At 42.4% G+C, this 10277-nt stretch overlaps 1 protein-coding gene and 1 non-coding gene across 8 annotated transcripts in view; both read left to right on the top strand.

Moving 5' to 3' along the window:
- LOC144983598 (vacuole membrane protein 1-like) overlaps window positions 1–4518 on the top strand; it is a 79327-nt gene extending 74809 nt beyond the window's left edge. For 3 of the 7 annotated variants that reach the window (XM_078930444.1, XM_078930447.1, XM_078930443.1), the window contains 2 exons: window positions 941–1043; window positions 2022–4518. In XM_078930444.1, the coding sequence (XP_078786570.1) occupies window positions 941–1043; window positions 2022–2165 (247 nt within the window). In that variant the 3' untranslated portion in view covers window positions 2166–4518. Of the gene's footprint in view, window positions 1–940; window positions 1374–2021 lie in introns of those variants that run through there. The other 4 variants (XM_078930442.1, XM_078930441.1, XM_078930445.1 and 1 more) reach the window with 2 other exon arrangements.
- mir21-2 (microRNA mir-21-2) lies at window positions 3522–3608 on the top strand. The gene has a single exon (NR_107166.1). It is a non-coding gene; the product is annotated as a microRNA mir-21-2 (primary transcript).
- Window positions 4519–10277: the final 5759 nt, after the last annotated feature.

A 10277-nucleotide genomic window follows, 5' to 3' on the forward strand; every position in this document is an offset into this window, starting at 1 on the left:
CTTTGATGATGCCTCCCCAAAATGAACAAAAGAGCAGAACACGAGGCTGACACAAAACTTGACGAAAAAAGACCATTGGTGAGCCTCTTTTGTGTGTATTTGTCCAGACATTATTCACTAACTGTAGACCAGGGATGGGCCACCAATTCACTATTCTAGGTCATTCTCTAAAAAAAAAGTATTTCAGGGTGTATGTAAGCGGGCAGAGAAGGGGGGCTCTGTACTATGCTTGTAGTTGGTGGCTAAACCTTGTAAAAGAGTTTCCTAATATGGGCCGTCTTACAGCAGTGCCCTCCCCTCGTTGGCCACCCCCTCAGGTCTCAGCCAGTGATGATACTTGGTACGACTCACTTCCTCATTAATTGGCTGAAACCAGTTCTTACAGGAACCGCTTGTGATAAATGTGAGAGTTCTGAGAAGTCATTCATTTCTCCTCGCTGCAGCGGCAGAGGAGGCACTGCAGGGGAGTTGAACGGGTTCAACCATGTGTGTGTGAGAGGAAGCCGAGTATGTGTGTGTGAGCGGAGAGCTAAGCAGGAGAATGTGAGCCGCTACTGTTGCCGCAGCTGCCGGATGAGGTTCAGCTGACTTTATTTTGCTATTTTGTCATTTTCCTTTTTATTTTATGTTTTTGCTGTCAGGTTTCTTTTTTATTTTCTAGATTTTTTCCTTTGTGTTGTTGTGTTGCGGTGTGTGTGTGTCTGTGGTGATGAGTGAACGCACTCGTTGCCCTCCCCGTCTTCTCTGAGAGAGGAAGCAGGCCAACACTGTACAGGAGATAGGACAGCATGTCTCCCTTTGTTGCTGCCCTTGGGCTGGTGAGTAACAATGATGTGACGTGATTTGTGCCCCCCCCCCTCCTCCTCTTCTTCTTCCGTCCATCTGTGTATGCCCCCCTCCCTCCCCCCCTGCCCCCCTCCTCCTCTGTTGGTGGAAACAGGGCTGTTCCAGTCCTGGGTGCGGCACTGCAGAAGCCTTTCAGGGAGTACTTGGAGGCCCAGAAGGCCAAGCTGCACCACCTCGCCGGAGAGGGGGTCCCGACTGTAAGTACAGGGGCCTCACCCCCCCACAAAATTTCTGTTCAACCACGTGGGCTTGCCAAAGTTAAGAGTGAGGCCCCTCCATGTTTACCTCTCTTTAAAAAAGAAACAGTTTTTCCAATTTTCACCATCACTGAAAGTGAACTTCCTGAACCTAATTATCTAATAAAATGTCTTTGTAGATTTTAGGATAACCTGGCAGTAAATTACAGAGGTTGGTTTAGGAGCAGAATGACAGACTGACGCTCCCTGAGGCGGGCTGAAGGCAGGGAGGAGGAGAGGGGCCGGCGTGGGGTCTGGCCCCGCTGGCGGGATTGAACTGTCCTACTGTTGCGCGGGGCGTGCTGACTCATGCTCCATCGTACCAATTGGGAGCGCAAGTGTGAGCGTGGTCACTCCCCTAAGTGTCACACACACACTTGCACTCGCTGCCCCGCCTGAACCCAGCGCTAACTGTAGGACCCCCCCCCCCCCTCACCAACTCCTTCCTCCTCCTCCTCCCTGCTTGTGACAATCCATCAAAACCCCCCCTGTCTAGAACAAAAAGTGCCAGTTCAAGTCTTTCTCTGCCGTTCTTGCTTGTTCTTCTTTCCCTCTTGTACGAATTGATTCAGTGAAAACTGTTTTTCTTTGTGCGCGAGAAAAAAAAACAGCGTAGACTCGGAGTTGCACAAGGACAGATTAGGGCATTTTCTAGAACAATGTTCCTTTTTTCCTGTAACTTGAGCCTCTAGCAGTTACTGGAGAGAAGCAAGGCAATTTAACTTGGTGGAGGCAGGCTGCAGGCTGGGGTCATTGGGGGCGTTGGGAGGGAGGACGGTGGGGGCTGCTGCGTGTTTTATTACCCCTGATCTCTATCTGTCCTGCACATGGAGCTGGATCCCCACCTAGCCTTCAGCATCAGGAGCAGAGGAGGGGAGGGAGAGCGCAGGGGGAAACTGACCGAGCTCCTCTCCTGTCTCTCTGTGTGATTCCTGGCAGGAGGAGAGCTGGCTGTCGTGGCTCTTTGAGAAAGTTGTGGTCGTCATGGTATGCTTCTTTGTCTGCTCCATTGTCAACTCCATGGCGCAGAGCTACGCCAAGCGCAGGCGGCAGGAGAAGTACTCGCAGAAGAAGACAAAGTGAAGGCCAAACTTCCAAAGCCTCCTCGCAGTCTCCAAGCTTCCACCACTCTCTGCATTATAGTGCTGCTCCTCTTAGCTGATAGCTGCTGTTGACTGAAGCGAAGCGTCACCGGGCTTCCTCCCTGCTTCTGTTGAGTTTGCTTATCATGGGTTTGCGTTTGGTAGTGATTTCTGCATGGCTTTTCTCTCAAAGGTAGGTGTTTCCTGGTCTGTGTGCTTAAGCTGCTCATCTTGTGTCCATGTTGGTAGTTACAGCATAATCAGAGCAGCTTTATGCTGTCCAGTACATTATGAAGTTTATTGGAGTAGGATTTACATAATCAACAGTGTATTTATTAACGATTTATAGCAGTGCTGGTCAACTCGTCAGTACTTTCAAAGCATTGTAGCTCGTTGTTGGTTGGCGATGGTTAGATAACACATGTAAGCAAGACTGTAAATCTATTATTGTGTGTCTGCTCTAGTGTTGTACAGGATGCTCGATACTGTACGTGGTGCTTTAAGAAGACCGCGCTTTGTGCTCCGCGAAGCTCGTCATACTTCTTTTTGAATGAGAAATGATAAGTCAGCCATGAATCCCCCTGCTGGTCTCTTTGTCTGCCCTCATTGTTCTGCTTCCAGGAAGAGAGCGCATGAGTCAGCCCGGGGCTACTTTACCAGATGCAGTCATATATTGAATCAGTTCTACAACTGCTGGAGAGGGAGGCAGAGGTAGCGGATTGTGTTAGCGTGGCTGCCACATTTGCTGTTTGCTCTTTTTGGGATTAAAGCAGATTGGGATCCATTAATAGACTGGTGCCCGGCGGTCACGGTGTTTAAGAAAGGGTTTCTTTGTCTTTACGTGGTTTTCGTTTACTCTGGATGGAGGGAAGCTCCTGGATGGCATTATGCATGTATGTAAATGTATGGCAGTGCTATTTGTGTAAAATGTCAGCCTTCCTTTGCTGGTAATTGTCGGTGGAATGGTCTGTTTTCCTCTCGCTGTGTTTACCGCTGCTGTGCTACGCTGGACTGAGTGCTGTGGGGCTAGAGCAGGAATCAGCAGTAGGGGGAAAAAAACACTCAAGCGCAGTGGAAAGCGTCTGCGCTGTTACCTCAGCTGAACCTTCGAATGAACTCGTTGCACTGCCTGAGTCGCGGAGCCAGGAGACGAATCACTCGAGTAGATTCAAAACAGAGGGATACTGTTGAGCGAGCTGAACCCTGTGCTCTGCACCAGCGCTAGTCTAGAACATTCACCTCACCTCTTTTGTCGTGTCATGGTAAGTAGGATTAGCAACCTTTACGGCTTTAGTTTTTCTTTATCCATTGTTGTTGCATCTAAACATGCACATGTCTCAGGTTTGTCCGTCACTCTCCCGGCCTGTCAGATAGCTTATCAGACTGGTGTTGGCTGTTAAGATTGCAAGGCGACAACAGTCTGTAGGCTGTCTGACATTTTGGGCTCTTTCATCTGACCAGCATCCTGTTATGTCCTCCTTCTGTTTGTGTCATTGTTTCAGTTAGCATCAGTTCCCATTCAGAGGTGTGTGCTGCGATGTCACTTCCCTTTATTGCAACCGCTTGTGAAACACCAGAGATGTGGGTCTGTTGTTTATTTCCACCATGCTTACGTCTGTAGGGGCTTTATGTGGTTTTATGAGGAACTTTGTTTTCGCATGTTTGCAAATGCAGATGAAGTGATGTCAGACTTGTACTCTTCTACGTGTCTGTGTGTGTGTGTATGTGTGTGTGTGAGTTGGCTTTGTCCTCTTGGATTTCCAGAGAATGCAGACCATACACCTTGTTGCAACATATCTCATTGTGACACCCAGTCCGAGGTATAGTACACAAAGTCCTCAACCAGTTTCCCTCTTCCCTTTTACACTTCCCTCTTTTGTTGTATTTTCTTTTATTGCTCAATCTCATTTTTTTTTAAAGAACCTGTTTCTTTGGAACAGCTCTGCTGACGATGTCTTTTTATTGAGCAGTTATGAAATTGACCCGTCGGCACAAAGACTTTTTTTTTTTAATTATAATGAAGTTGTTGTAAACTACAACTAGAGAGTTGTGCGTTTTTTTTTTTTTTTTGTTTTTTGATTATTGAAGGAAAATTACTGGAAAACACTGGAGTGGCTCGCTGGCATTGGGAATGTTTTTCTTGGCAGTTTCAGGATGTCCTGTTCCATAAGAGAGCCCCCTTTTGGAATGACTTTCCCCCCATGTTTATCTAAAAAAACCTTGATATTTCCATGTGTATGCCGCTCTGCAGCCTCCACGACAGATGTATGTGTCTTCCAATGTGTTTGAATTGCATTTGTAAGGTATTTTTTTCCTCTGATCTCAGTATTAATAAAGTCTATTGAAAAGAAGAATTGTGTTGTTCTCATTGTGTGGTCGGTCTTTACAAAACTGGGTCCGTGCTGACCTGTGAGCCTCCAAAGAATCTCACGTGTCGGCCAAGGAAGAAGGAGGATAGCAAGTCCACTCCAACATCTAATGTGTCACCTAAAGCAGTTATCACATTACTCATTTGCTGTATTCAGAATGACATCATTCCAGGTTTAACTCAGAACTACAACTTACTTGGCTCACTAGAAATAAACTCAAAGTAGTCTAGCTTCAGCGAATAAGACAGATCCCATCATTCAAAGATAATTAATTGTGCCTTTTATTGCAAGAATGGATTGGTAAAATCCACTTATGTGCTTCGCATTATAGGTGTGTCTCACCTCAGAGCTGTTTCGCTTTGTTATGAAATGAAAAACAGAATCCTTTTTTTCTTCTTGAATCAGGTGAGCACAGCGTGATCTTAAGTTTCAAAGTTCATCATGTAACCTGCTCTGCTCTGAGTACCGTCCTGTTCTCTGAGCAGCCACACCCACAACACCGAACACCATAAAGAGAAGTATGTGCAGCCGCCCCATCTCGCCTCTGCCTGGGGCTCCAGCTGAAAACCCAGCATGCAAATCCTGCCTGTCCAAACAGGCCGGTGGACCCGTTTTGAAATAATGACTGGGTTTTGACTCCCCTCCCTTTCTCCCTCAGATCTCCCCATATGTCTCTGCCATACTACAGTATATGATCTGCATTTGCTGCTTTAATTTTTGGCGCAGATTTGATTCCCGCCCCTCACCCTGAACACTCCCCACCACCACCCGAACTGTCTCTCCCTCCAGCTCTTTCCCCCTTCCTGTCATCAGGCTAACCACTGGGGGGGACGCTGAAATATTACAGACTTCATCCTCCACCCACAACCCACAGCCCACTCTCCATTCGGTTATCCACTTAGGTCCTTTCACACTCTGTCTCATTGAATTATTCCTACCATGTGAATTTCTCCTCTCTTGCCTTTTTTTTTTCGTTTTTTTTTTTTCGGTATTATACTCCTAATCGCTTTAAAGCCTTTTGTTTTTTGTCAGCAGCAGCCGGGAACTACCGGGAATATCAAGCTGCAGTGATAAAGCAGGCAGATCAAATTGTGCAGACACATATGCTTACCACAGAAATAACAATTCAAAGGGGTCAGAATTTACCTGGTTTCAAAAGTTGGGTTAAATGCACAAAACAGCAGAAGCAATCAGAGCTTCTGTGCTGGAGTTAGATAAATAATAAGTAGGCTTTTGTACCATCATTCTGTTTTAACACTTAATAGACTCAAATTAAACAAAACTTGTTCTGTATATGTTCTGAGGATGTTATGACCTCCTAGTTCAGGGGTCTACAACCTGAGGCACCGACGCCACATGTGGCTCTTACATCCCTTCACTGTGGTTCTTTGGCTTTGAAGGAAAAAAGCTAACAATTTAAAAAAATAATAGATATTTATTTTTAGATTTTTAAACTGAAGTAATCTTACATGAGTACATTTTTTTAACTACTGCTGACATTCCACTAAATAAAGTGGCACTGAGAACTGTACCCTTACGTCAAAATCCACACATCTTAGATAACTACGCAAACAGATGGTAAAGCGTTCGATCTTTTGTTAGAGTGGTTTATTATTAAAATAACTTTAAAGTCATAATCTCACTTTATCTCTAGTTGCTGTTCAGAGACAAAGTTCTTAAAGTCTAATTTAATATTCTCTACAGCAGGATCTTATTAGACACAGGTTGCATTTTATTTTGAAAAGAAATTGTATGTGCTGTTGTCATAAGTTATTTGTTAGTACTATAACACAGTTATAATTCAATTATTGTACATCTTCAAAAGCTACATTTTCACAAACATATCAATGAATTGTATTTTCTAAACAAAAGTGGGACTTTGTGGCTCTCGTTGATTTACTTCAGTAAGAAACTAAAACCAAAATGGATCTTTTAACGCGTTGCAGATTAACAAAGATTATCATATTTAAATAAATCTCAAGAATATTACAGGTTGTTTCAGAAACATTTATATCTGAGTTTAGAAGGAAACTATCAATGCCATGATTTATGTTACAAGTAAGAATTTTTTATTGATTTCCTTTCTGTGTTCGCCACAAGGACGTCCTAAAATATACAACCCCGTCAAGCAAATATTTTGCGTGATCTTTGATCATAGCTGCAGTTAGTCCAAGGCCATGACTCCGAAATCTTTTGTTTCCTTTACTGTGGCCTAGGCATGTGGAGATCAAACAGGCTTATCAACAGCTCCGCACTGATTCACTCCACATATGGGGGGGTGGGGGGGGGGGGGGGGGGTATTGGACTCATTTGAATTAGATCACAAACTCCTTTCAGAGAGACAGAGTGCCTGCTAAACTTCTCACCAGGCACTTAGACGGCCCCTGCTGCTGCTGATTTACAGCTGTTCCACTCGTTCAAACCATCCATGTGTGATAATAAACCGCATCTCAAACACATTTTGACACAACAAAACGCGTCTGCCTGTGAAGAGCCGGCCTTACTCACGATGTGTGGGCATCTGAAACAGTTTGGCATACGCCTCTGGCTGTCTCTGGCCACATGGCGCCAGCATGGCAGGTGGCAGCACTGGTGACAGAGCATGTGTCCTTTTCCCAGACTTTCACTGCTCCAGAGTTTACATTTTGTTGTTGTAATTTATTTATTGATTTAAACAGAAATACTTTTTTTTAAATTGGACTAAAAGTAGAAAATTTATTTTTTAGGATTTAAGTTTCTACAATAAATGGACATACATTGGTTTGTAGGGTCGTTTAAATGATTATTGTTGGCGTTCTCGTGGATTACCAAAGAACACATAATCACTCAGATTAATGCGCTTTCTTGACATTTGATCCCTCAAACACACCCAAAAACCTACCCTAATATTTGCCCACAGCCAAAAAAGAAACCAAATCTGGTGCATGTTTGTCAAAATGAATGAAAGTTCTTTGACATATGAGCTGGATGGAGGCTCCTATCAACCAAAACATGTCAGTATGAGGAAAACATTTTATATAGGACTCAACGTTATGCAAGCTTTTTCTGACAGATTTGATAGTTGACAAACATGACACAAACATCAAAATCTAAAATATTTCACAAAATACATATTCATAAATACATACATATATTCCACATACATATATTCCACATACATATCCACATTTAAAATACATACGTATTTACTAATAGTAAATGAAATTTCACTATTGACCAGTTTCTTGCTCTGCATGACTTAAACATAAAATTACCTCTCAAATGTTCCTCTTTTCTTTTAAAATATGACTCTCAACCCTCAAAGGCAAAATACTTTTAAAGGTACAAAAGTACATTTCCAACATTCTTACATACACGATATATGTGAGTTTTATTGTGTTTGACTTTTTAAACAGTACATTTGTGTATTCATGAAAACCAACTTGATTCATTAATATTAAATTTATTTTTTACTCTAACTACTCTTTTTTTAGGTTTAATTACTGGTATTAAGGTATTATGAAAGAATTAAAGTCGAATATAAAGCATTTTTTGGTCAGTGTTTTTTTGGTTCTGTAGAGTATACATATGGCTATAGATAAATAAGCTGGTGGTCAAAATGACCCCAAGGAACTTTGTTTCATAAACACGTTCAATTTCTATTCCATCAGAATTATTTTTTTTATCATGCTTTGCTTTATCTGTACCAAAAACCCAAAATTTTGTTTACTTTTTATTTAAAAAATTACTTGTTAATCTCAGTGGGAGCCGGTTTAGCTCGTGCTGGTTTGCGGCGCCTTCCGTCCGTGAAACCAGGGTTCAAATCCGGGCTGCTCCTTGTTCCCTTCTCTACTTCTGTGCCGGTCCCAAGCCCGGCACAGAGGGCTTGAGAGGGTTGCGTCAGGAAGGGCATCCGGCGTAAAACATTGCCAAGTTTACCATGCAACTCGTTCGCTGTGGTGACCCCTGATGGGAAAAGCCGAAAGAGACACACACTTGTTAATCTCAAATCAATTTTTAAATTTAAGTAACTCCCTTTCTTTTTCTGAAAATGATTGAAAAATAACCTTTTTCAACCAAGTTCTTGACCTGAACTATATAAATTTGTATGATCTGCTAAAGTAACAAGCTGTAATATTTTTGATACCTTCCTAGCAATATAAATTAAATATGGCCAAAGTATGTACTATTTTAGTCGTAAAACAGAGGAATTCACATTCCCATTTTATAATTAATTAATTAGAATTAGAATGATTTTAGACGAGTGAAGTCCAGCAGATTCATTTGAATAGATGGGTTGCAGCAACATCACATAAACGTCACACAGCGTTTGCACACTTTGATTGTTATCTCTGTATCCAGTTTTTTTCCACAGCTTAGTTTCACAATCATTCACAATGTCGCAGCTTCCAACTGGTATAGAATTAATTCAAGACTGCTCAAGTCGGGTTTTGACACGATGACTTTGTGGAAACCACTGCTTGTGAATTTTGATGTCAAAAAAGTCAAATTGAAAGTGACTGAAGCTCTGTGCCTCCAGCAAGGAACACCTGCAAATATTTGGAGATATTTTGAAAACTGTTCTCTGTTGATGCTCTCACAGCCAGGCAGACTAGTATTGTCTGAAGAGACAAGACAAGATATAAATGGGAACCATTTTATACAACCATGTTTATACAACCATGTTTTACAAAATCGACTACTCCTAAAAGCTTTAAAATAAGTTTTTAACACCTGAACAGTGTTAATTCATGAACAGGAATCACTGTCTTTTCATGTGAATTGATTCTTGCATGACTGCCATTCGTTCTTCCTCATTTGCTTCTGTGAGAACTGATTAGGGAACACAACAAGGCAGAGCATGCCTGAGAGTTGAGTAGGCGTAAAAACCTGACACTTCAACCCACATACACATTGTTAGAAGCAGCACGTGCACTTTGGATGAGAAATGTTACGTGAACATTTGTAATGCCTAAAATTTGGCAGAACATACTCACCTGTCCTCAAATGCTGATTAGCACTCCAGTTATGAGCAGCTTTACAAGTCAGTGCAGGGTTTAGTGTGGTGGCATGATGCCTTTCCTGACACAATAGTAAGGAATGTCTCACTCTGGCTTCTAAGCATACCACCGCAGGTACCGCGTGTTCTTCCCCTTTACATCACAATTTAAACAGCAGGAACATTAACCGGAATATCAACTAATAGGTGCTCTGTCATTCTTATCATCCAGTTTTACTTTGAAAGAACCAAACGTTTCATTTTCACTAATAAGAGCAGCAAAACGTGCCACCACTGGGACATCTGCAAACGTTAAGAAAGTTTCAATGGTAACCTCACCACTGGTTCTGCTAACTAACATTTTCTTGTCCAGAAAGGTGCAACCGAACACTCCTCACAGCAGTTAAATCAGTTCAAGCAGCAATGACGACTATCAACCCATCAATAAATAATTCCTTCACAACGTAACAGTGATGGACAGAAAGTTACGCTGAATTCTAATCAACTGCTTTTGTTTATGAGAAATAGTGTTTTATATTTTGCGACATCTGATTTAAGATCCTTGTCCTATGCCGTGCTATCCTCTTGAAATCACATCTCACTCCTTTTAGAGTAGTGAGACAAAATGGACAACCCCACAATAAAAAGAAAGTAGTTAATAGTACGTTTTCATTTGCAGTCTAAGCCAAACATACTGTCATGGCTACAGGACACTTTTCGACCCAGGCGCTGGAACCCGGAAGAAACACAGAGGAGGACGAGCGTG

This window comes from Oryzias latipes, chromosome 14 (assembly GCF_053564925.1).
Source record: "Oryzias latipes strain Hd-rR chromosome 14, Olatipes_Hd-rR_3.1".
Classification (NCBI taxonomy): Eukaryota; Metazoa; Chordata; class Actinopteri; order Beloniformes; family Adrianichthyidae; genus Oryzias; species Oryzias latipes.